This window comes from Chanodichthys erythropterus, chromosome 6 (assembly GCF_024489055.1).
Source record: "Chanodichthys erythropterus isolate Z2021 chromosome 6, ASM2448905v1, whole genome shotgun sequence".
Classification (NCBI taxonomy): domain Eukaryota; kingdom Metazoa; phylum Chordata; class Actinopteri; order Cypriniformes; family Xenocyprididae; genus Chanodichthys; species Chanodichthys erythropterus.
This window is the reverse complement of record NC_090226.1, coordinates 10,104,941-10,132,411: the sequence shown is the minus strand read 5'-3', so window position 1 is coordinate 10,132,411 and position 27,471 is coordinate 10,104,941. Positions and strand designations below refer to the sequence as shown.

General features: G+C 39.0%; 2 protein-coding genes and 1 long non-coding RNA gene across 4 annotated transcripts; 1 reads left to right on the top strand and 2 right to left on the bottom strand.

Annotated features, from left to right (window-relative positions):
• Positions 1 to 423: 423 nt before the first annotated feature.
• Positions 424 to 13,025, bottom strand: vegfd (vascular endothelial growth factor D). 2 transcript variants are annotated; one of them, XM_067388009.1, is made up of 7 exons: positions 12,895 to 13,025; positions 6,469 to 6,667; positions 6,163 to 6,353; positions 2,874 to 3,010; positions 2,368 to 2,471; positions 2,035 to 2,158; positions 424 to 913 (listed from the first exon to the last, which is right to left on the bottom strand). In XM_067388009.1, exons 1-6 carry the CDS (start codon positions 12,982 to 12,984, stop codon positions 2,064 to 2,066), a joined length of 816 nt encoding a protein of 271 aa, XP_067244110.1. In that variant the 5' UTR covers positions 12,985 to 13,025; the 3' UTR covers positions 424 to 913; positions 2,035 to 2,063. The 2 variants fall into 2 exon arrangements, with proteins under 2 accessions (XP_067244110.1, XP_067244111.1); XM_067388010.1 differs by lacking the exon at positions 2,035 to 2,158.
• pir (pirin) lies at positions 12,894 to 27,455 on the bottom strand. Its single transcript, XM_067388008.1, has 9 exons — positions 27,056 to 27,455; positions 26,855 to 26,947; positions 23,098 to 23,178; positions 21,066 to 21,272; positions 18,874 to 18,958; positions 17,383 to 17,427; positions 16,649 to 16,731; positions 16,478 to 16,544; positions 12,894 to 16,178 (listed from the first exon to the last, which is right to left on the bottom strand). Exons 1-9 carry the CDS (start codon positions 27,146 to 27,148, stop codon positions 16,060 to 16,062), a joined length of 873 nt encoding a protein of 290 aa, XP_067244109.1. The 5' UTR covers positions 27,149 to 27,455; the 3' UTR covers positions 12,894 to 16,059.
• LOC137021496 (uncharacterized) lies at positions 21,189 to 23,871 on the top strand. The gene is made up of 3 exons (XR_010895332.1): positions 21,189 to 21,305; positions 23,104 to 23,169; positions 23,737 to 23,871. It is a non-coding gene; the product is annotated as an uncharacterized lncRNA (long non-coding RNA).
• Positions 27,456 to 27,471: the final 16 nt, after the last annotated feature.

Genomic DNA, 27,471 nt, shown 5'->3' with positions numbered 1-27,471 from the left:
ATTAAAAGTTGAAAGTTTTTGCCTGTTCCCATGTATACATGAATGCACATTTCTAAGCGGTTGTCATAGAGAAGAGAAAGAATTTATTTCATTAGTTTAAAAAAGGTTTAAGCAAATTAATTAAAATAATGTGTAAATGTGTACATTTGTAAAGTAATGCATTAATTTACTCGTTACATCAAAAAAGTAATCTTGTAATGTAATGCATGTTACTTGTAATGTGTTACTCCCAACACTGCCTGCTATAGTCTTTTACTTCATGATGTTTAATGACTATTTAATGGTTTTAATGGTTTTAAAATTTACATAAATGACAAGTTCTTAAAACATACCAAGGACGCTCTTTTATGCTTTCAAATACACAGCATTAAAATGGTGCTTGAAAACATCACAATCATAGGCCTATTTATTAAATTTGCCATTTTTTATTTGAACAGCTTTTAATCTTCAGTACATATTTTCTTATTGTTGGCAGCATGCTCAGTGGTGAAGACAACTTCACCATCCCGCATATAGTCCTCTTGTGAAATGGAAACATGATGGAGGGGACCCTATTAGCCACTCAGGAAGCATTTTGAAAAATTATAAGTTATACTTAAACATAACTATTATAGATATAAATAAAAATCCACAGATATTCTTTACGATGAAATGTTGACTTCAGTGCAAAGGAGACATTTACCTCAGATTTCATTTTTCAATGCGTTCAGACAGGAAAAGCAGAGTTGTTTTTTATATTTATAAAGCTATCGCTGCCATGATACTGATGAGATGTGTGAATAAATGTTAATAAAAGTATTTTTATTTGATATAAATAGAGAGATAAATAAATTAAATGGTATTTTGCAGTCTCTGCATTCAGCACTTGCAGATTGTCAAGGCGTCGTGTTCATTGTTGTTTTCTCTCTTGCAGCTGTAAAAGAAAGTAAAAGAAACTGAGTGTCATTGATTAGATGGTGAGAAATAGCTCAAACTTGCCTCCGTACCCAGCTAACAAGGAACGTTCTCAGGACTTTGGCTAACGTTCTGTCAAGGTTCTCTAAATGCTATAAACAAAAAACATTTTGTTTGAAGCTATAAACTTTTGTTTATACTTAATCTGGTCTTTAATAATATTCTCAAAACGTTAGCACAAAAAGGTAACTTTTTTCTGAAACGTTTCAATTGAACATTTGAAATTAAAAAAAATATTTTACTCATTTCAGAACGTTCAGAAAACATTCAAAAGTAACTAATATTTGCATAATGATATTGAAAATAGAAAATAAAATGAAAACAGAACATGACTAAATCAAATCAGCTCAAGTATGCAGTGTGATACGACAGACAAAAAGAAATGCACTGTATATCAGACCGAAAGAGCGCACGGAAATACCAGACCACGGAATGGCTCGACTGACCAATCAGAATCAAGTATTCCACAGCGATGTGAAAAAAAAAACAAAAAAAAACATACACATACAAAAACACTCAAAGAAAAATGTAAAGTAAGCAATGTAATTTCATTCAAACATTACAAGTTAGTTTTAAAGCGGAACTCAGTAAGATTTGCGAAGCTCCCCCTACAGGTTCCTTCAGTGAATCACATACAAGCGCAGCTCTGGACTACAACGACTACAACGCTCACCAGCGCAGTAGTTTTGCAAATACAGTACAAGAAATCTCGATGGAGGTTGGTAATTTTTGTAAAAATTGTCTTAAATTCATAATATAATTGTCTTAAAGTCATAATATATACATTGTTTTTGTATTACCGTAAAGCATTTTGTCACTCTCGCGTGAATGTGAAAATGAGGCGAGATTGTGTCAGGTCGGCGCAGCTCAACTTGCAAGTGCTGTTTTCTGGCGTAGACGTGCCGGGGGGGTTAGTGCTTACCTCAAACACACCACTACAAGTCAATTAACCATCGTAAGGACTTAGAAAACTATTTATGAAAACTATTTATGAAGGTAAAAAAGTTACTTAGTTCTGCTTTAAAAGCCTGTCTAATAGTGTGAGATAAATGAAATGTATATTTTTGAAAGTCATTCTACCTTTAGTTTAGACGATTTGTTGAACTGTGTCACGTATGGTGTAATCTGTCTGTCCGTTTTGGAATACATTCACATCGCTCTACATCAATCTCACAGTCCTCCTCACTGACGGTAGATGGCGGTTCTGGTAAAATAAAATAATAAAATCAAATCAAATAAATGTGTTATTATGGCAGGTGTAATAATATCATGTTGTTGTTTGTGCCTTGTTGATTCTATGTTAAATTAAAGTTTCTGAACCATAGCGACTAAGAAAAAAGTAACCGAGGCATCCGTGTTTTAGGCCAGAACAGAAAACGGAAATATGGGAGTTGAAATCAATTACTTACTGACCTTGTTTACTAGAGGGGTATGTCACACATCTCTCCGCCATCCAGTCCCATATTAAACCCTTGTTGCATAGCCTCTTGTCTTCGGGCTTACGTGTAGGAGAGCAACTGCATTCACACACACAGACATATTATTATGGCAGAAAGCACTCCTACATATGGCTGCCACTCAGCAAGGCACAATCTGTAATTTCTCTAAGAGCAACACTACTGTATCAACAGTAAATAACACAGCATGCAATGGAAAAACAAGGGTTGGGTCTAAAAGAGTTTGATAATACACCACAAGAAATACCCAGCCAATCTCTGTAAAAAAAAACAAAAAAACATTGCACTTAATGTAAGTGCAGGGGAATGCTGATTGCCTCATTGATAACTTCATCCAGCTCAGCCTGTTTGTAATCAATTTAGCATTTTCTAAAACATTTGCTATTATTTAATCTCATGCAATATACCTAATATTTAATGTCAGTGTTATTTTATTCTGTTACATATGAGTCTGGTACTAACCCATTCTTCCTGTGCTTCTCACGAACATGTCTGCGGATCAGCGCGTGTTCCTGGCACTTACACTCAGTGTGATTGGCTATTTTCACCAGCACAGGCTCTGGTCCAGATTTATATGGTGCCAGACTCACACTCAAAATCTGTGAGGAAGAGGACGTCTTTTACAAACAGTCAAGTGGAACAGTGTTTGTAACAAACACATGTTGAAGCGATAGTTCAGTCAAATCTGACATTATTTTCTCACCCTCATGATTTTACAAACATGCATAAATTACTTTCTTCTGTGGAACATAAAGGGAGAAACTTTGAAGAATACTGGCCGCTCTTTTCCATTAAATTATAATTGACAGCGATCAATGCTTTAAAATTTTTTAAAAAGACACAAAAGGACCATAAAAGTGATTCAAAATGAGGGTAAGTAAATGTTGACAGATTTTTTTATTTTTGGGTGGACTGTCCCTTTAAGACTATGTAAGGGGCTGTTCACACAGAAGATGTTTTTGCATTTCACTGTGCTGCCTTTCCATTGTTAACATGCGCTAGATGGACGGGTTTGACCATTGTTCTCGCATCTTGTGTGTAACCCCTCCTGTACAAAGCGCCTGCTCTAAGCGTGACTCGAACCCCTGTCCGCTGGCATGGGAGTCGGGCACCCTAACAAGTAGGCTAAAGACCGCAGCCTCTAGCATCAGTCGCTAGAGCAACTCTTGAGATCAGGGGAGAAAGGTTTAAATGCACACCTCTTACCGACCTACGTCCTTTACACTCACCCCCCTAAACCTCACTCCCCTTCGGGTCACGGCACCAATGTAACCCTTCCTGTATGAACCGCCCGCTCTAAGTGGGACTCGAACCCTGGTCCGCCGGCATGGGAGTCAGGGACCCTAACAAGGAGGCGAAAAAGACTGCAGCCTCTAGCATCAGTCGCTAGAGCAACTCTTGAGATCAGGGGAGCGAGGTTTACATGCACAGCTCTTACTGACCTACGTCCTTTACACTCACCCCCCTAAACCTCACTCCCATCCGGGCCATGGCACCAATGTAACCCTTCCTGTACGAACCGCCCTCTCTAAGCGTGACTCGAACCTGTATCCACCGGCATGGGAGTCGGGCACTCGAACAAGGAGGCTAAAGACCGCAGCCTCTAGCATCAGTCGCTAGAGCAACTCTTGAGATCAGGGGAGCGAGGTTTACATGCACAGCTCTTACTGACCTACGTCCTTTACACTCACCCTGCTAAACCTCACTCCCATCCGGGCCACGGCACCAATGTAATCCTTCCTGTACGAACCGCCCTCTCTAAGCGTGACTCGAACCCGTATCCACCGGCATGGGAGTCAGGGACCCTAACAAGGAGGCTAAAGACCGCAGCCTCTAGCATCAGTCGCTAGAGCAAATCTTGAGATCAGTGGAGTGAGGTTTACATGCACAGCTCTTACCGACCTACGTCCTTTACACTCACCCCCCTAAACCTCATTCCCTTCGGGTCACGGCACCAATGTAATCCTTCCTGTACGAACCGCCCGCTCTAAGCTTGACTCGAACCCTGGTCCACCGGCATGGGAGTCGGGCACTCTAACAAGGAGGCTAAAGTCCGCAGCCTCTAGCATCAGTTGCTAGAGCAACTCTTGAGATCAGGGGAGCGAGGTTTACATGCACAGCTCTTACTGACCTACGTCCTTTACACTCACCCCCCTAAACCTCACTCCCATCCGGGTCACGGCACCAATGTAATCCTTCCTGTACGAACCGCCCTCTCTAAGCGTGACTCGAACCCGTATCCACCGGCATGGGAGTCAGGGACCCTAACAAGGAGGCTAAAGACCGCAGCCTCTAGCATCAGTCGCTAGAGCAAATCTTGAGATCAGGGGAGAAAGGTTTACATGCACAGCTCTTACGACCTACGTCCTTTACACTCACCCCCCTAAACCTCATTCCCTTCGGGTCACGGCACCAATGTAATCCTTCCTGTACGAACCGCCCGCTCTAAGCTTGACTCGAACCCTGGTCCACCGCCATGGGAGTCGGGCACTCTAACATGGAGGCTAAAGACCGCAGCCTCTAGCATCAGTCGCTAGAGCAACTCTTGAAATCAGGGGAGAAAGGTTTAAATGCACAGCTCTTACTGACCTACGTCCTTTACACTCACCCCCCTAAACCTCACTCCCCTTCGGGTCACGGCACCAATGTAACCCTTCCTGTACGAACCGCCCGCTCTAAGTGGGACTCGAACCCTGGTCCGCCGGCATGGGAGTCGGGGACCCTAACAAGGAGGCTAAAGACCGCAGCCTCTAGCATCAGTCGCTAGAGCAACTCTTGAGATCAGGGGAGCGAGGTTTACATGCACAGCTCTTACCGACCTACGTCCTTTACAAGCGCATGACACAGCTTTAAAATTCGGCACAAAAGTTTCTACTTTTTAAAAAAAGTGTCTCTAGATCAGGGGTGTTCAATCCTGCTCCTGGGGGGAACCAGCTAATCAAGGTCTTACAATAGGCTAGAAACTTCTCGGCAGGTGTGTTGAGGCAAGTTGGATCTAAACTCTGCAGGACAGTGGCCCTCCAGGACACCTCTGCTCTACACCTTGTGTTTTTTTCTTTTTCAATGCAAAAATGTTCTGTGTGAATGGGTCATATGATTGCATTGATGCTCAATATCTAATTTTTAAAGTGATAGTTCACCCAAACTTGAAAATTCTGTCATCATTTACTCACCCTCAAGTTGTTCCAAACCTGTATAAATTTCTTTCTTCTGCTACGAAGCTCAGCACATGACAAGCAGGAATAAAATAGTAGGCTAAATCGTGCACATGCATTACTAAGTCGTTCCCTCGTTTTATAAATTCGTGCACACGATTTAGTAAATAGATAGAATGACTTAGTAAAGCCTGTGGACAACTTACTTTTCTTTCCTGCATGTCATGTGCGGGGCTCCATATTCTGCTGACCACAAAAGAAGATATTTGGAAGAATGTCGGTGACCAAAGAATTGATGGGACCCCATTATTTACCATACCATATTATGGAAGTCAAAGTGGTCCATCAACTGTATTGTTACTCATATCATTCAAAATATTCTCTTTTGTGTTCAGCAGAAGAAAGAAATTCATACAGGTTTGGAACAACATTAAGGTGAGTAAATGATGATAGAATTTTTCATTTTTGTGTGAATTATCCCTTTAATATATTGAATGAACTGCACATCATTTCCATATAAATAATCGAGTACAAATCAATTGTAATGGACATTAATTTTTATGTAATACCCACGCAATGCAATGAGTAGTGCTCACAGTTTTATTGACATAAGTCATGCTTGTATTTCGGCAGGTAACTCCCTCTTTGTTGCAGCAGCCGCCACACCTGAAGACAGAGACGCATGGGGGCTTGAAAAACACTGCCGTATTGGTGCCCAGTTCTTTAGCCAATTCTACACACGTCTCTCTGGGCATACACTGTGTTTTCTGCCATTCGTCATCAATATCTGAAGAAAAAAAAACAATATACATTTATACTTTTTGTACATTTTCCACCACATTGCTAATCACAAATATGTGTACTTAGACACCACATATTCTCAACTGCATGAAGGTCTCAACCTTTTAGCATATCTGGGCTGAATGATGCGGCCGCATAGCGAGTTGACCTGCGGTTCTCAGGAGGAGAGGCGTCATCAAAGTGCTTCAGCTTGAGTCTGCATCTCCACAGCTTCCAGTCCGGGTATTCGGTCAACATCAGAAGCTCATCCAGACTTCCGGCTTCCCTCAGTTCTTGTTCCCACTTCTCTTGGTTTATTTCCTATTGGAGAAATACAATATTGAATTAAAGCTGCAAGCAGCAATGAAAGGGCCCTCGCACCCGGGCTCACCACCACCTGTTGGCTTTAGGAAAAGAGTGAATAGTGGGCGACATGCATGTAATAGAGTAAATACAGGAGAATTATGGCCAAATCATTTCAAAGTGCCACACTTCTTGCTGCCAACAGGTGGCGCTTTGACCATAACTGAATATTGCGATATAGATGTGTTCAGGCCAGAAATATTATCAAATGTGTGACGTTTGGAGCAGATCGGACATTGTATGCGTTACAACAACTTCCTGTTTCGTGGCGGTAATAGCATACATTAGCACTTAGCCAAGGGTTGCATGATTTAACGTTTCTCTAGCATGTTTGGTACTTTGTGGCATATTGAAATGTGTTACTGGGAGTGAATTACAGTGTAAAGCATGCCATTTTCTGTTGCCAGCAGGTGGTGCTAAACTAACTGAATATTGTCATATAGATGTCTTTAGGCCAGGACTCTTATCACACATGTGAAGTTTGGAGCAGATCAGACATAGTATGCCTCAGCTACAACAGCTTCATCGTTCATGGCGAAACATCAGACTTTGTCAGGCTGCCACGGACACGCCCTTCAAGGAAAACTCAAGATCTTTGACATTTATTATTGTTAAGGTCTTAAGATTAGACTGATAGCAAATTATGTTGATCTGGTTAAATCTCTATGAGGAGTTAATCACAGTAGAAAACATGTAATTTCCTGTGTCCAGCAGGTGGCGCTATGACTGTAACTGTATATTGTCATATAGATGTCTTCAGGTCAGGACTCTAATAAAACATGTGAAGTTTGGGGCAGATCGGACATTGTATGTCCGAGTTAAAACAACTTCCTGTTTCATGGCGAAACATCGAACTTTGTCAGGCCGCCACAGACACACCCTTTGGTGAAAACTCTAGATCTTCGCAATTTAACGTCGCAAAGGCCTTTAAATTATACTGACCAAATATGACATTGATCTGATTAAAGCTGTAGGAGGAGTTCGTTAAAGTACGTCTGGAAATGGCAAAAAATGTCACGTTAATTCAAAATATCCGACTTCCTGTTGAGTTTCAGGTTTCGCTCCAAGAGACTTTTTTGTAGGTATTGGGCTGTTAAATGTGTGTACCGAATTTCAAAATCTACATGAAATGTAGCGCGAGGGGCACTACGTTAGATGGCGCTATCGAGCCATTTTGCCACACTTAATTCTGAAACCCATATCAGACGTAAATTTTCACCACTTCTGACGCATCTGCAAAGTTTCATGAGTTTTCTAGTATGTTTCGGCCCTCAAAAAAGTGATTCACCTTACATGGAGAAACATCAGATCTTTATGACAATATTGTCATATAGATGTCTTCAGGTCAGGACTTTAATAAAACATGTGACGTTTGGGGCAGATCACACATTGTATGCCCAAGTTACAACAACTTCCTGTTTCATGGCGAAACATCGAATTTTGCCAGGCCGCCACGGACACACCCTTCAGCGAAAACTCTAGATCTTCGCAATTTAACGTCTCAAAGGCCTTTAAATTAGACTGACCAAATATAATGTTGATCTGATTAAAGCTCTAGGAGGAGTTCGTTAAAGTACAACATGTGGAAATGGCAAAAACTGCCAAAATTTTGTAAAGAAAATTCAAAATATCTCACTTCCTGTTGGGTTTACAAACTTTGCACCTATGGGCTTTTTTGTAGGTATTGGGCTGTTAAATCTGTCTACCGAATTTCATAACTGTACGTGAAACGTAGCACGAAGGGCGTGTAATTTAAATTTTGTAGGTGGTGCTGTCGAGCCATTTTGCCACACCTAATTCTGAAACCCATATCAGATGTAAATTTTCACCACTTCTGATGCGTGTGCAAAGTTTCATGAGTTTTTGAGAACGTTTAGGCCCTCAAAAATGCAATTCATTTTTGAGAAGAAGAATAATTGGCTGAGCAATTACAATAGGGTCCTCACACCATCGGTGCTCGGGCCCTAATGATGACAAGATTGATGACATTGGGGCTGCTGATTTTATTTAGTACAGAGGCAAACAAATCTCAAAAGAATATATTTGAGGCATGCTAAGCAAAAATCAGAAGTTAGATAAATCAAAGAATTAGAAATGCCTGAATTCTACACAAATTAGGAACACATTTTTTTCCCCTTGCACCATACAATCTCCCTGCTGTCTGTGAGGTATGTGAAGTCTCAAATATCTGTCCACTAGAGGGCAGTAGTGATTATCAATGTTGGATTTCTCAGCATTTTTGGCTGTGTAATGAATCTGTATTACACTACTAGGGAAAGGATGCAGCTGTTACTAACATCATGACTTATATACCAGGATTGCATCAGACCTTATACAGCTCCTTAGTTTTACAAATGCAATATAATCCACAGAGTGTTCCCTCAGAAGTTGCTGAAAAGATCTATAAAAAGAAATTGACATGACTATGCAACCATCAGCATGGCTGAATGAATAATTTGAAGCAGTTCTAAAAGCTCTGCTAACTGGACAATCATACACAGTTTGGCTTTGCAAGGCATACTAAATTTTAAATGTTCAATCTTTAAAACTTATCTAGAACTTTGTGTTCAATCTAGGTTTGTTGTCAGGCCATAAAGTTAAAATTTTCTTCTCTCAAACCAACTTGTGTAGCCAAACACACGGAACACCCTCTGGCAGAGGCCCATTCTAAACAACTGGAACATACACTCTATTAGCTCAGTATGGACCACCTGTTTAGAAGCTCAGTGAAGACACAGATCCCAGGGATTGGAGTTTGGGACGCTTGCCACCAATTTGAACAGAAGATCATGGCTGTTTTGCAAAACATGGATTGAATAACTACTAAGTGCCTAATGACAGCTGCAGAATAACCTTTACAATGTCACCAGTCTTTCAGTGGCCAATGCCGATATTGATACGTAGAGATTCAATTGGTCAATATAATGCCAATATTATATTACACCATGGCTTTGTCTAGGTGTTTCTTATTAGTCAAATGTAGGATACCGCAGTCTTTTATTTCCTATTATACTAAGAGCTGTTGAATGCTTGAATCTAATTGGTTGACGAACATTCTAAGTTATGCAATTAGGGCCTAAAACTAACTTTTTGCCACACCTGCCAATCGCCGTTGACTTGAGAAAATTTACCAGTCATGAAACATAGATTAATCCTTATTAAAGTTACAAAAGTTATTCAGTCAAGAGCAATGAGTGATTCGTATGAAGAGGAGTCGTGCGCTTGGAAAACTCAAAGGAAAAACTTCTCAGTTTTAACCATATCGTTGTCGTGTAAACATACTCTCAGTTAAGACATAACTGACTAAGGATGCTTGCCAAGATGGGCATTTTGACATAATTTTGTTTGAATATGTGTGTTCAAGCGCAAGAAGACATGAATGAAAGCTCAATTCAGCATTTGTGCCCTTTGGATGTTTGCACACAGAAAACTTCCCACACAGCGAGTAACAAATTGAGTTCTCTTTTGCGTCTTCTTGAGCTTGATTATTTAAATTTGCAAGGCTTAAACTTTTTTGCCCCATCGAATGTCCTGAGCGTCATTCATGCTTGTTCTCACAATTTTTCTTTGTTAGAATTCATAAAAATGGCGATTGACACCGTTTCATATGCACACCAACATAACTTGATCAACATTACATGTCCATATCACTTCGCCACTTACAGCCTACAATAGCAAAAGAACCAAAACCCACATCGACACTGACCAAACCAATATAGTAAACAACAGGAAAAAAAAACGACAAATTACGCAGGGCTGCTGCTGGGCGCCGGTGTTGCAATGGAACATTCTATTAAGTGTCGCTTCTTGTTAGTGTATATTCTTTGCCGCAGGTCCCCTTACATGTTTAGTCGCCGGCATGTTTCTACAGCAGCCATAAGCGGACAAACACTCTACAGAACATGTTAGTCACTATGTTGTTCTTCTTCTTTGTGTTTTTAGAGGCAGCTTGGATCATCACTACATTGAAGTAGGTAGTTAGTAGCTTTATTAGTTTTATTAGAAGCAGAGACCGTTCTTTGTTAGAAGAAGAAACCTCATTGCTTCACTGGCTACTCTCTTTGATTATGACATCTTTGTCTTACGGTCACCATAAGGGAGGGGTGAGCGCCGTTGGTTGCAGTTCGCAACCTCACCACTAGATGCCGCTAAAATTTACACATTGCACCCTTTAATGGAAGCGTAAATTATATTCAGATAAGATTATAAAATAACTTCACAATTTTAAATCAAATCAATATTTCATTTCCACATATTTATTTATTTTCTGAGTAGTCAAGTAATCATGGTTATAATGTAGCCTACAGTTTTGTGGTTACTAGTAGGCTATTATAAAAGATTTAATGTAGCGTTAGGCCTAGATATAGCCTAATACAACTAAATAATAGCAAATGAACATAAATCATGAAAACAAATGTTTTGATGAGCATTTATTTTAAACAAAATTTGCTTGAAACTCATTAATAATTAAAAACATAAAATGTTGCACTCAATACATTGGTCTGTCCCTTCAATACCCTTCATGACATGAGTTTAAGGAGCAGATTATGCCGATGTAAGATTTGCTTAACTTGTTGTAGAGCATTTGCACACAAACCCCAAAGTCTGCCACCTCTCAATCAATACCACATGAGTTATTGAGAATATTGAGTTAAGCAGGCAAAAACCAGCACGGGCTTGGTTTTGAATGTTTACTACACACCGGGTGTGTCCCACAAAAAAGGGCGAATAAAAAAAAAGGAGCAATAGGGGGGACTTCCAAAGGACTTCCAAATCCCAATCACGCTTTTATAAGATGGGAAAGTCACAAAGCGGTCAGAAAGTAAAACAGCCGAGGCTGGGATGGAGAGGGCTGGCACGCGATATGAAAGTCATCACCAGAGAAGTCTCGCATCCTGCTGTCGTGTAGTGACATTATCTTCTATGATCCCTTCAGTATGTTAGGGTGGAGACGTCTGCTTCCACTTACCCATGCAGACAATGCAACAACAAACAGAAAGAGCGAGAGAATGAGGAGGAATTTAAAAGAAAGAACAGAATGAGTTACAACTGTGCATTTTCCCTGGACAAACTTAATGAGGTAGAGGCCCCTAACAAGGAAGAAGAAATGAGACGTGTGAGAACATTGAGAGTTTGAACATATAAAAGACCTTAGAACGCCTCAGGCTGCACTTGGATACCAGGCTTTTTGCCATACACACACACACACTAACACATGTCTCTTTATGGAGTGTATCTGTAAAAACGAATAGGATATTATGCTATTGCGCCACTGCTTGGAACTCATTACCCTTCTTACATAACCTATCATTGATATACTCACATACACACACAGAAAAACAGATGAATGGTCTTCACAGCTTGTCTTTGGAAATTCTCACTAGTAGCCATAGGGTTCCCCAGTGTCTTTCAGGTGAACCTTCCATCTTACGGCAAAAATTGCGATTCTAAACATTGTCATTAACTTCAGAATGATTCAATCCTCGTTTTTCAAGGTAACACGCAGGAAAATGATCAAATTTGCTATTAAGTGACCCGGAGGTTACAGCAGGAGGCTCCATCCGGCCCTGCTGAGCTTGCAACAGGTCCCTATTCAGTGAGTCAGCGCAAAATTGCATTAAATCCTCTTGGAACAGCCATTTTAAAGGGGCAGTTCACCCAAAAATGAAAAACGGAGAAATGTGTGGAGTCCAATATTGTTTTAGATCCCTTTGACTTTCATTGAATGAACAGAAATATTCTTTAGAATATCTACTTTCATTCAGGTTTGGAACAACATAGAGGTGAGTGTAATGAAAATGAAAAAAAAAATTGAAAGTTCTTTATTGCCATTTATGGTTCCATTAAGAACATCACTGGAACCTTTCCATTCCACAAAAGGTTCTTTAAATTTTTATAAATGTTCTTAAAGCTAAGAAAATATGGTTCTATTAACAACTATTCACTGAACGGTTCTGTGGGGATCCAAAAATGGTTCTTCTATAAACATCGCTGCAAAACCTCCCTTTTGGGACATTTAAGAGTATAAATGATGACAGAAGGATTCATGGTTTACAACTAAATATGGACATTTAAAATTAATTAAACCTCAGTATCATTCAAATTTGACTGTGAACAAACAAAGTGTCCTATAGTTTTGGCTGCTTTTGGTGCTCTAAATGTATGCTGAGGGATGCTATACTCACTCTCTGTGGTCTGTAGGCGTCCACTGCCAGCATCAATCTGACATACAGGAGTAGCAACATGTGAAGTCCAGTACATTTCTGTGTCTTCATCCTGCTACTTACTCTCCAGGGTACCGTCCAGCGATTAAGCAGCGAGGGAGGCCAGTCTGCGTATACACTCACGCACGCTCACAAATCACGAAGCAAGTTTCTCTCACAGGACCACACAGGAGCACCAAGAGAGACCTGTGACAACAAGCTTTCCGGAGCCAAATGGGATCTCCTCTTTAAAAAAAAAAAAAGAGGAGGAGGAGATAGAGACATCAATCAGTGCTGGTCTAGGACAACAGTTTGTACTTGGCCGAGGAAGAATTTCTCAGTCTTTTCCTTCTGTTTTGTATGATTCTTTCTGAGCAGGACGACCCCTTGGTGTTGTCATCCGGCTTGGACCGGCCAAATTTGGCCCAGTGTCTCCACAGACCCAGATGTGTCACACCATATATGTGTTTGCTCACATCTAGTACTTTCCAGCCGCAAGTGCGTGCAAGGCTGTCTGGAAGGCGTGCATTTCTGTTCCGTCGCTGTGCGCTCCAGTCCCACTCCACTGTCACCACGTTTCCTGCTTGCAGACTTCCAGGCTCAGTTGCTCACACACAGGAACATGTGGTTTTAAATGTGATCCAGACCTCTACAGAGGGCAAGGAGTGAAGGAGGGGGAAGAAGAGGAGGAGGAGGAGGGAAGGGGGAACAGAGGGATGAAGGGAGAAGAGAGAGAGTGCGAGGAGAGGACAGACTGAATCCAGCCAATATCCCACTTAAATGCAGCAAAGTGGCGGGATGAAAAAGGAGGGGAGCTAAGCCGACATGCCCTTTCTCTCGTTCTCTGTAAGTGTGCACGTCACTCTCAAGCAGGTCCAACAATGAGCTTGTAATATGAGTCGGGAATTAGAGGGAGCTATAATGCAGCGTAATGGGTTGTGAGTGCCGTTCTCTGCACCCACACTATATGTGCTCTATCTGATCATCTGAATGCTTTTACTTTAAAAGCTTCAGAGGAATCTATTATCAGTGGGGCAAAGGAAATCTATTATATGATTGTTTGCGTAGATTCTGGACATCGTCGATTTTTATAAAATGTGAATGAACGGTGTGGTCACATATAAGGAAATCCTCAGGGTTAGCATAAGAAAACTTGCCACAGATATTAGATAAAGGATTAGATAACATGTTGTGATCAGATACAATGTGAACCAGAGCCAGATACAAAATAAAAACGGATATTTTTTAAATATAAGAAATACTTTGTGATAGTGATACATCAGAGTAAAATTCCTTTGTTACAATCAGAATTACATCAGAAATGATTTGAGTAACATGTTGCATATATAGTGGTCCCCAAAAGTATTTGCACTCTTAAGCCACACTTAAAAATATGTCATTCTATTATATAGAATTATCATACCAAGTGGCATCTGCAAACAAATTACGTTAGAGCTTTTTTTAGAACCAACTTCACTTTTCTAAACTGTTTTTGCAATTACTTTTTCCAACTGATTTCAAGGTGGTTTTTAGTGGATGTTTGAATTCAGTTCCCCTCAAGTTCACATTACTATGAACATTACGGCTACATTCAGACTGTAAGTCTAAATCCGATTTTTGTGCATATCCGCACAATCTATTAGGTCACGACCGGGGCAGTCGTGGCCTAATGGATAGAGAGTCGGACTTGTAATCCAAAAGGTCATGGGTTCAAGTCTCAGGTCCGGCAGAGATTGTTGGTGAGGGGAGTGAATTTCCAGCGCTCTCCCCACCTTCAATGCCATGACTGAGGTGAGAGCCTTGAGCAAGGCACCGTACCCCCAACTGCTCCCCGGGCGCCGCAGCAATGGCTGCCCACTGCTCCGGGTGTGTGTTCACGGTGTGTGTGTTCACTGCTGTGTGTGTGCGCACTTGGATGGGTTAAATGCAGAGCACAAATTCCGAGTATGGGTCACCATACTTGGCCACATGTAACTTCACTTCACTTGCAAATTTAGCAAGTGTGAACGGCAGTGCTTGAAGTGGAAAAATAAAAGTGCCGGTACTCCTGATGCTCGGTTCAAAATGCGCTCCTGGAGAAGGGAAGGTGTGATGGGCTTCCGTACGTGCAACATGTCGGAAGTGCCGGAATGCAAGGAGAACTGCAGGTGTGCTGAATTTCGTCTCCCTGCCAAATTATTACCCCCTTGTTGAAGTTGCTACCTGATTGCCAAACCCCTCCCCCATGCCTAATGCTAAACCTACCAATATTAGGGGGGGTAATAATTTGGCGGGGGTCAGAATTCAGCACAACACTGGTATCGGTGTGTACCGGCACACTTCGAACACTGGTGAATGGCCAAAAAAAATAATCACATGAAATGCGATTTTTACAAATCTGTTTTCGAGGATTGTAGAATCCTATTCAAATCACATTTCTGGAAATCTGTTTCAGTCTGACTGCTGGAATCAGATTTTACATGGTTTAGGCTATGTGACGTTCTCACACCATGTTGTTATAGGAGACATTGTGAAAGTCTCTGCAGAAACTTGTTTTGAAAGAGGCATGTTTTGAAACCGGCGAAGACGACCACAATAGCAGAACCGACAGCACTGAATAAAGCCATGCATACCAGCTTCCTGTTTCTGCCGCTGCCTCAGGACACGCAGTAGCCTAGTCCACCGTGGTGGATACACTGTCATGTTGTAAATAAGACAACATCTGTATTGCAAACCCCTCCATGTTGCGGTTGTTGTAGTTGTTTTTGGTGTATTGGCTACCAACGCAACATCATTGCCATCGAAACCAATGCAGATATTCTAAAACAAAAGAGCGGCATGGACAAACAAATCAGATCTGAACAGTTGTAATACACAATGTGGACGTCAAAAATTTTAAATTAGATTCCAATCGAATACACAAATAATCGGATTTGGACTGACAGTGTGAACGTAGCCTTAGTTTAGCAACCAGAAAGTGCGAAACCTCTTTTTTGTTGGATGTTTTGCTTGAAAAGTGAGCATACTATTTTTCTATCTTGCTTTAAAGTAAATTACACTTTGGGTTTCAAAAGTATGATTTAAATATCCAAATATTTTTTTTAAAGGCACAAAAAACATAAAGCACATACTGTTAAATTCCTATAGAGAGGGATATTGATAAAAACTTTAAAACTTTTGACCAATCTTTGATCGCCAAACTTTTGCCCTCTCAAATCCATTAGTGGCTGATCTGAAGTCTGAGATGGTCTGATCAATCTCTTTTTGTGTGTTCATGACAAAGGGCCCTGAAACAAACAAATAAATACTGTAAATCCTCTGGTTTAAGAAAAAATATAATAATAAAGCAATAAAAAAGGCATTCTTGCCCCCTTGTCCGTATGTAAATAATTTCTTTATTAATAAATTAATCTTTATTTGGGGTCTTAGAAAATACTGATAGCTTATATGCAAATTGATTAATAAATCATCAAATCACGTAGGCTATTTAAATTCAATTACAAAGTTTTAATTGATTGACACTCCTAATTAAAATATTTAGTCATTAAAATGTGGCATATTACCTACCAATACCATTAGAACTTACCATGCTTAACCACAGGCTCATTAATGGGTTCACCAGCAATTAACAAAAAGTGAGACTCCTCAGCTGCCTAGAAGTAATAATGAAAGGAATAAAAAATGAATTTACACTAAACTTGTATATAAACCAGAGTAGCTTCACAGGAACAGTAGAAAGAAAGAAAGAAAGCAAAACCTTGTTTTCTACTCTGATGCATTCGCCATCTTCCAAAACCACCGTGTGGTGTGGCTCAATCTTCCGCAGATCATCGTCTGGGCCTGAGGGGAATTCAAAACCAGCAAAAATAAATTTCATAATCCTCTACAAATTATGTAATAAATTTAGTTATACACCATAAATCATTTGACATAACTAGACCTGGCTACTCAAGGCTGAAGGCAGATTCAAGGTTGTTGAAGACCAGATACCCCACAAATCAGAATAAATAAGGAAAAATGTAAGCAAGAGACGTGTTTTGTTGGGTAAAGATGGTCCCACATCTCATCCCACCCATTTAGATAATTTCTCAAGAAGTCTGTTTCTCAACAGCTGTTCAGTTTATGCTAAATGTATTTCAGAGAATAATGAAAATACAAGATTCATTTAGAAACTCCTGGTGAAGTATTCACTGTTAATGAATGTGTTCAATTTCATACAACCTGGAAATCATCAAAAATCAACCTGATAAATCAACATATCAAACACAGCTATGGCAATCTCATTTCTCAACATGAGAGTTTAGAGCTGCCATTGGCACAGGATCATAGGAATAGTCTAAATGTCTGTCAGATGTCCAAGAGAGAGAGAGAGAGGAAGTGAAAAAGAATCATAAAGCACCTGCTTGAATTTCAAGGATAGAAAGCTGCTGGTAGTGGATTTGCCTGCAGGAGGACAAAGTTTCTTTTTATACGGTCTTCATTTGAACTCACCAGTGCATAAAGAACCTGCGAGGGTGTAGATAAAAGCTGTCCAACCTGAGAAAGGAATACTATAATTAAAACAATGGAGATTCAATTACTTAATAATACGTGTTAGTTCACCCAAAAATGAAATTTCTGTTTTTGATGAAATCCAAAACTTCTGACCTCCCTACACACAGCAATGTCGTAACCAAGGCCCAGAAAGGTAGTAAAGACATTGTTAAAATAGTCCACATGATTACAGTGGTTCAACTTTAATGTTATGAAGGGACGAGAATACTTTTTGTGCACAAAATAAAACAAAAATTACGAATTTATTCAATAGTTTCTTCTCCTATCGGTCATTCTCCTATGCTGTTACGTTTTAAACACAGTGCAGCACTTCCGGGATTTACGTCGGAACGTCATCTCCGTATTGGCCGACGTAGTTCACGTGAGCACCACAATGCATGCGTGACATTCTGACATAGAACACGGAAGCGCTGCACTGTGTTCACTACATCAACAGTGTAGGAAACTGACAGGGAAGAGAAGAAGTTGATTTTTTTTTTTTTTTTTTTGCACCAAAAAGTATTTGTCACTTCATAACATTAAGGTTGAACCACTATAGTAAAATGGACTTATTTAATGATGTCTTTACTACCTTTATGAGCCTTGAAAGTGGTAATAATGTTGCAGTCTATAGGGAGGTCAGAAAGCTCTTGGATTTCATCAAAAATATCTTAATTTGTGTTCCAAAGATGGAGGGTGAGTAATTACTGACAGACATTTCATATTTTTAACTCTTTCTGTAGAAAAGTGACTCAATTTAAATGAATAAGACCATATACAGTGGGGTTCAAAAGTCTGAGACCACACTAAAAACAAAATTTAAAATCCCATTTAAACCTGTAATTGGAAGATATACATTTTGAACATTTTAAAACAAAGAAATATAAAGCAAAATGTTGATGCACATGGGACCAGGACTGAAAAGCCTTGACCTTTTTAACAGTTTTTTGGGTGTTCTTGAGTGATGTTCTGCGATCAGTTTCTGATAATGATGTACAATAAGCTCAATACTGATGCCATTAGGCTATACTGTATCTTTAAGAACACTAAGTGTGAGTCAAACTGTACCATGTGTACATTTCATACATTTGGATTGTTGGTCTTACTTGACATCTTGCCTTTGTAATTTTGCAAGATGACCCAAAGGAAGAGACACTGTTGTAGTGACTCATAGAATTAAGTATGACTACATTCACTATTTGGGCAAAAATGAAACAATACCTTCTTTTCCCAGAACTTTGAATGAGGCATGTTTTACAGTTACACATTTTAAAAGAAAAACAAATACTCATATCCTGCTTTACTAAATTTCTCTGGTAAACCATGTTTATAATGACAAAATTGTGAACAAGTCATTTGATTTCACTATGTCTGTACGTAACTTGGGATTTAACAGAAAACTCACTTTCCCTAAAATGGGGGAAAACACATTTAATGAAAATCTTTTACCTTTAGGAACAGGCTGCACATGCTTTGCACCTTCCTTCAGCATAAAGTCGAGGTACATGGTGGGAGTTCTTGTGTAAACCTTCGACTGACAACAGAAAAGACATGTGAATACTACAACATAATATTTTATCTTGAAAAAATGATGGTTTACTACAGCAGAAGACTACTGTGACAACATTTTATGTTCTTTATTCATAACAAATCCATTTCTACCAGATTTCTTTATTGCTACAAGACAAAAAACTAGAGAAATTGTTCAATATTGTTTAAATTATGAGCTCTAACAGATGTAAAAACATTGTGTGTGAGTTCCAGTGCATATCTGGTTCCAGTAAGCCAAAGTATTTGGCTGACCCACATTTAACTTCAGCGCCGCATCCACCCCTCTGCCCTAGAGAAACCCTCCATAACCACATTTTACATTTAAAACATTTTGAAAAAACCACTTCCAACGAAGCCTGCTCTGAATTTCCTGCTGTTGTCTGAAAGAGGGGGCAGAGGATGGCCTCGCAGCAGCAATTAGCTTGATGAACCAGATTGTAAATCGGACGTTCCGATTGGCTGGAACATTTACAAAGGAGTCGTCGGTTTGGATCAAACTTTCAGTGATGGCTGCTCACCGTAACTCTAGGATCTTGTATTTTGCCTTAAGTCATAGATGGGAAAAGACAGACAGAAGTGTGGGTAATAGCATTAAAGGAACACTCCACTTTTTTTGAAAATAGGCTCATTGTCCAACTCCCCTAGAGTTAAACAGTTGAGTTTTACCGTTTTCAAATCCATCCAGCCGATCTCCGGTTCTGGCGGTACCACTTTTAGCATAGCTTAGCATAGTTCATTGAATCTGATTAGACCGTTAGCATCGCGCTTAAAAATGACCAAAGAGTTTTGATATTTTTCCTATTTAAAACTTGACTCTTCTGTAGTTAAATCGTGTACTAAGATCGACAGAAAATGAAAAGTTGTGATTTTCTAGGCTGATATGGCTAGGAACTATACTCTCATTCAGGCGTAATAGTCAAGGAACTTTGCTGCCGTTCCATGGCTGCAGCAGTGCAATGATATTACGCAGCGTCTCTCACAAATGTCTCCATGGTTGCAAGGCACGTTCCCTGTGCAAGCAGGGGCTCACAGGTGCTGCGTAATATCATTGCACTGCTACGGCAGCAAAGTTCCTTGATTATTACGCCTGAATGAGAGTATAGTTCCTAGCCATATCAGCCTAGAAAATCACAACTTTTTATTTTCCGTTGGTCTTAGTACACAATTTAACTACAGAAGAGTCAAGTTTTAAATAGGAAAAATATACCAAAACTCTTTGGTCATTTTTAAGCGCGATGCTAACGGTCTAATCAGATTCAATGAACTATGCTAAGCTATGCTAAAAGTGGTACCGCCAGAACCGGAGATCGGCTGAATGGATTCGAAAACGGTAAAACTCAACAGTTTAACTCTAGGGGAGTTGGAAAATGAGCCTATTTTCAAAAAAAGTGGAGTGTTCCTTTAATGTGTTGATAAATAGATGTACAAATGAACATGTTTGCGAAATAATAGATAATAACAGATGCAAGTGTCAGGGAGTTCGAGACTGACTACTCTTTTTTTTTTTTTTTTTTTACTAAGTGGTTTGGTTCAAAGAGTACTTATGAGGAGCATGTTTTTTTTAAATCACCTGATAAACAAGCAGGCCTCTTGACTGGCAAAATCATGCATACTTCAGATTAATGCTTCAGTATATCAGAAAAATTCAGAGAGAGTTCCAGCCTCCACCTTTTAAATCAAATAAACAACTTTTTGAATCATTATTTGATCATTTATTATTTTTGGGGGGGTCGATACTCGCCCTCGATGTGCATTTTTGCCAAGGCCGCACTAAGGTGAGCTCCACAGCAGACTTCTACCTAACAGTCAAAACGGCGTTACTTGTAGGAAGACCGCGATTGTTTAGGGTGCCATTTGGGACGGCTGAGATTGCTTAACCACTAAACAACCTTACAAAAGGGTTGACACAGTTTTTCCCAAATGAATTTCCATGGCTTCTCCAGTTGTTGATGTTTACTGCTATTGAATAATACTTGAAAAGTACTAACTCCAATGAATGATTCACTAACAAATCAGACATCACTATGGCTTGTGAGCTAGTTTTATTATACACAAGCAAAACTTATATGTAATGACCATACACCATCTACCTTCACTCCAAGAGCTTCCCCTGAGATGACATTGACAGTGACTCCATCTTTGCTGGGTTTGGGAATCTCTTTGCTCTTCAGCTCCTGGTACTGAGGCTCCACCATCTTATCTGCGCTTTTCAGGTTCACCCAAAGCTGTAGGCCATGAATGCGTCCGTCTGACACAGGCATCTCAGCATGAATCACCCCACGACCTGCCGTCATCCACTGACACAAGAGAAAACAAATACGCATATCCAAGTAAGAACAAAAGCTAATGTTTTATTCTATTCCTAATGGTAGCCCTATCTGGTAGTAATCACCAATAAACAGACTAACAGCTTGGTTCAGTGGCTTTCACACTGGTTAATGTCATCTTAGTGTTGAGCAAGAGAGATGTTTATGAGCTTTATTTTCAACGTAAAAACGAACCACTCCGGGTTTACAACAACAGCTTAATATGCCTAATGGAGCACTTTTCTTTCTCCTCTTCCTTTCTCATTCTCTCTTAGTGGAAATTTCCACTCCTTCTGAGGTTTAGCAGCCCCTCTCAGGGAGCCACAGTGCAATAGGTGGTTTGAGTTATGGCGTGAAACACTCGGCAGCTTTTTTCTCCTGGTATTATCAGGGAGTCCCTTATTTTTGATGGTGTGGGAGTAGCCCCAGTAGCTGGAGGTGTGAGCTGTAGTTAAAGTAGCAAGTGGTACAGACATATTAAAGGCCTATTAAAACATTCTGACCCGGGAGAAAGTGAGACAGCTTTACGACACAGGAAGTGCCCTACGGGTGTACAAGCTCAGTCCATTTGGTGAGTGTGTGTGTGCATGGATATAACTATTAAACTATTAAATGTAAATACATTTTATTATAGCTTTCATTTTAATTATTTTAAATTGCATTCAGATATAAAAGAATAAAAATGGTGGCTTTCATTCTATGAAAGACTTGCATACTACCTTACCTTTGATTCACTTTTTTTTTCCAAGGTCCTTTTAAAACAACATTAGATATTAAGAGCCAGATTTACTAACAGCTTGCGCCAGCACAAACCCTCTTTTGGTGTTAAAGAACTACTGACAGGACACGCAATGTCTTAGTAAACCCGGAAGACTTGTTCCATCAAGATTTCCCTATGGGATTTTATAATTTGTGAAGTTCAATTTATGAGTAAAATAAAGCCTGTTATAAACATAACTTGATGATACTTTGACGTTTTGTTCTACAACATAACTTACACACTCACAGTCACACCCAAACAGTCGTATCTAGTTACTTATTAAAAACATATTTTCAAAAATAAACAACTTCTGCGAGTGTATAATTTATGATGTAGAATAAATGTATTGTCAAGTTGTTTACTACAGGCTTTATTTTACTTGTAAATTAAAAAACCCCATTATAAAAACCCATAGGAAAATCTCCAGGGAAACGAATTAGTCTTCCGGGATTTGAAGTCATCCCTGCACCACTCTATTGACAATAGTGTGATGAATGAGGCACAGAAACCACTTTCAAACAAAGAAACTTTCTGTTCGTCAACACGATTAACCCGTCGCAAAGTCTGCTTGGGAAAATCTTTCACCCTCACACAAAATGGATTTTGCCTGCACAAATTCGCTGAAATTTGACAGCACCTTAAAAGGGTTAGTTCACCCAAAAATGAAAAATTCTGTCATTAATTACTCACCCTCATTTTGTTCCAAATCTGTAAGACTTTCATTCATCTTCAGAACACAAATGAAGATCTTTTTGATGAAATCTGAGAGTGTTCTGTCCCTGCATTAACAGCTAAGCAACTACCACTTTGATGCTTCAAAAAGTTCATAAAGAGATCGTAAAACTAATCCACATGAATCGAGCGGTTCCAAATTTTCTGAAGAGACTCAATTGCTTTATATGAGAAACAAATTTAATTTAGACTTTTATACGCATTTTACTGCGTTTGGAAGGACATTAGGGGGGAGTAATTAATGAAAAAATTTTTTAGGTGAACAATACCTTTAACTAATGAGTGTTTCATCATTTCAAGAGATAGTAAGCATGTTTGTTCTACCTGAAGGTCCCCAGGTTCCAACTTCCCACTGTGACCACAAAAGTCTTCATGGGCTGTTACTCCACTCAACAAGTATGTTACCTGTGAAACATATTTAAAATATATTTATGAAAACAATTTTAAATAGAGGGATGAGGTGTAAGATTGTAGTTTTCTGGCTGAAAATGAAGCAGTTTATTGAGGGAAAATTCACACAAAAGACAGTAAGTATGGAAAAGTCATCATCTTGATGTTCATTTAGAGAAAAATAAACATGTCAAAAAACGTACAGGTGAAAGGTGAAACATTTTTCAAAGGCTGTGTTTGCAGAGTAGACAGAAACAGTTTATGTTCAAGGGATTTTGGTAAAGCCCTGATGGACTATAAAGTTAAATGCAAAAAGCAGATATATCCTATGCAGTAAGATGAAAAAAAAAACTAAACGTTGATGTTCTAATGAATATTTTATCAATACCTTACAGTTTGTTTGTATTCTGACACAAATATACATATATTATGCATATCCAGTAAAGGTCTTTCATGCACCATTAAAAACATAGTTCTTCCATGCCAAGACAGAGCTAGAGGCTTGATGTGTCATTATGTAAAATTTGCATATATTACACAAACATGTTTCCAATTAACAAAATCTGCCTGCAGCCATTTCCCATTTGTCCACTGAAAAAGCAAAAATTAATCTACATGGTCAGCTGAGGTGGTCCGACATACAGCGTGGAGGGATTGCATGTCATCTCCCACACAGACAACGCTGCTCTCAACAGGATACGGGATGTGGGGTAAGAGGTCAACATCTGACCCCTTAGAGGTTTGCTTGACCTGTGGCCACAGGCAGCCTGTGATCTCTAAGCACAGCTGTGATCTGATGGTCACGTGACCGTTCACGAACAAACACACCTGCACGTCTCAAGCAACATAGAGGTCCGATTCTACTTGAATACTGCTTGTAATATGAAAAATTAAACCTCTAGACCAAACAAAGGGTGCCTAACTGTTTTAATTTATATCCAAAATAAAGTCCATTGTATACTTTTTGTCTGTGTTACATATATCATTGCAAAACAAATGACCTCTTTAGAAGGAATAAATGTTTATTTTAGGTTTTAGAGTGCTCTCATAAAGCAGTCAGTTTCTGAATTCAAGTTTCTGAATTACACTAACAAATAATTAAATAATACTAAACAAATCCATTAGTGACATATAAGAGTGACTCAATCTCAATAGGAAATGAGATGAGAGTATATCTGTGCAGATGGCAATTGATGACAACAAACTCATAAACAAGTCTAAATGATTTCCACAGCCACACAGACCACTTTCCATAGAAACAGTTTATGGCACACATGTTGCCAAACTGTGATTAAACACATGAGCACATCAGATGTTGTAGATAAATAATCAAGAGACAAACTCAGAGGATAAGTGAGTTGGTCAGCTTTTCTTTAGTCAAGTTTCAGATAATACTCTCAGGACTAGTTCTGGCCAAAACATTGTCAATTTGAAGGAAGCGTTTTTAATGACCATACATCCTTTCACATTGAGTGAACAGAATTTGAGTATTCAAACTGCCAAAAATGATGGGAGTGGTTTACTAGATGATCTATATATTCCTGCCAGCTTGCCTTTCATTTTCTTTTCTGTGTTTAGACATTGCATATCAAAGGACTTGTTTATTAGAAAGAAAGAAAGAAAGAAAGAAAGAAAGAAAGAAAGAAAGAAAGAAAGAAAGAAAGAAAGAAAGAAAGAAAGAAAGAAAGAAAGAAAGAAAGAAAGAAAGAAAGAAAGAAAGAAAGAAAATTGGACACAAATTATGTAGTGCAGGATGAGTCATTAATATTTTTGGTCTGTTTTTTCAGAAAACAAAATCTGTATTTTTAATTGTGTATATCTGCTAAAAGATAATTTTGTCAATGTTTTGGGAGTACATAAATATATAGAGGACCTCATCGCTAACTTACATGAACTAAAAGCCAGTTTGGCTGACTCGGTTTGAAATTCGGCTACACTCTATTTTAAGGTGTCCGTGTTACAGTGTAATTATGCATTTAAGTACTGTGTAATAATAATTAACTGCATGTACTTACTATAGGATTAGGATTGGGATTTGGTTTAGAGTTAGTTGCCTTCTCCGGGTGTTTGATTGACAAGCGATCTAACCAATCATAACGCCAAATCCGCCATTTTGTCCGACAAAGCAGTCAGGAGTTAGAAGATTAGCCTCGGTGGACTTGAACTTGAAAAATGGTGTGTATTGAATATTGGGTACTAAAAACATATTTAAATCAGTTCATTTTTAATATTAATATTGAACCACTGTACTCACATGAACTGATTTAATATGTTTTTAGTACATTAATGGATCTTGAGAGAGGAAATGTCATTGCTGGCCATGTAGGCCTCACTGACCCATCGGATTTCAATAAAAATATTTTAAATTCGGAAGATTAACGAAGGTCTTACAGGTGTGGAACGGCATGAGGGTGAGTAATAAATGACATTATTTTCATTTTTGGGTGAACTAACCTTTTAACTAATAGGAAGAGATGGTCGGTTCACGAACCGCTTGAGCTGAGGCTCTACAGCAATTTGTCATGACACAAAACGTTTTTTATTCTTAGAATTTCTTAAAAAATTACACAATTTCAAAGCTGGGACTTTGTTTAATATCATAAGTAACCTGCTCTGCATCTGTCGACATGTTGTCAGTATCCTCTTTGCTCCGTGATGTATTTTTCACTGGCTTGTCGGACAAAGCAACAGTAACTAAGCGAAGGGTCAATTATGCATAATTTATAGTTATTACTACAGTAACTACATGTAACATGTATAACAAGGACACTGTAAAATAAAAAGTCTGTAATCATTTACTCACCCTCAATTTGTTCCAAACCTGTATGAATTTCTTTCCTCTGCTGAACACAAAAGAAGATATTTTGAAGAATATGGGTAACCAAACAGTTGATGGACCACATTAACTTCCATAGTAATTTTTTCCATACTATGGAAGTCAAGTCAGTGGGGCCCATCAACTGTTTGGTTACCCATATTCTTCAAAATATCTTCTTTTGTGTTCAGCAGAGGAAAGAAATTCATAAAGGATTAGAAACAACTTGAGGGTAAGTAAATGACAGAATTTTCTTTTTGGGGGGAACTATCCCTTTAAGAACCTATAAGCCCTCAAAGAGGTGTTTCTAATCTGACATATTGACATTCTTCTATTTTAACTCATTGCATATTGTATTTAAAATTTTAATACCTGTTATAAAAAAATCTCAGTGTCATTATTTAGGGGGAAATGTAATACTTAATAATCCAGACGTCCGCAGAACCACCATGTAGAAACAGAACATTATCACGTTGTACCTGTTACTTTTATCAGCGATTCTCTGAGTGGACTAATCACAAACGTTTTTCATTTCAGGATAAGAATTCTATTTAGTTCTATTCTATTTAATTTAGTACATTTCCGTTTGTCTGCCAGAAAAAAAGTTCGGATAATAGAATTAAACAGTTACACATTTAAGTGTTCCAACGTCTTTCGTAAATCAAAAATCAAAGTCTTATATGCGGAATTTGGCTTTTTGAGCCGTCATGCGCCCTCTGGTGGAAGACCCCGTGTTGTCCTGGTCTTAAGCAAAATTATTAGTCCACTAATAATAACTTCATCTGACTGCACGAATTCATTTGACAAGTGTCGCCCTTTCCATAACAGCAATGTAATGATGCATGGTTTGAAAGTACACGACCTAATAGCGTTTACCGTCTCAAATCCACGATGAGGATGATCAGGAAAACCCGCTGGTTTGGCGATACAGAATTCATCCAGCATCAAGAAAGGGTCGAGATTCTCCAGCTAAAATGAACCAAAATGCATTTTATTTATCGTGCAATTCAAAACAAAAACAACTCGTAAACATTCATCCGTAATACGAAAGTGATAAATTCAGCAATGAAAACCAACCTCTTTCCGTCCAATACTCCTGCGAACTCGAGCCCCGACGCCTTCAGACTCTTCGACACTTAAAATGACCTTAGAAACTCTTCTGATCATCATAAACACCTTGATATTAATATATGATCACAATATTTTGCTTCAGCTCTCAGTTTGTGAGCGCCCAAATGCACCGGAAGTCAAAAGCGAATCAAGATGCACATTTATTTAGACTCAGCTCCGCGATGTCATTCGTTTTTATAAATCACCTGTATTCACCTATGACAGGTGTTTGTTTTATATGTTGACGTTTTGGATTTGCCAAGGCTTCCAACACAGATCACAATCCCAGTAGATTCAGATTATTTAAAGGCGCAGTGCCAGCCACAATGACTTTGCAATATTTTGAGCCACAAAGAGAGACTTTGCATGTAGCTACACGACAA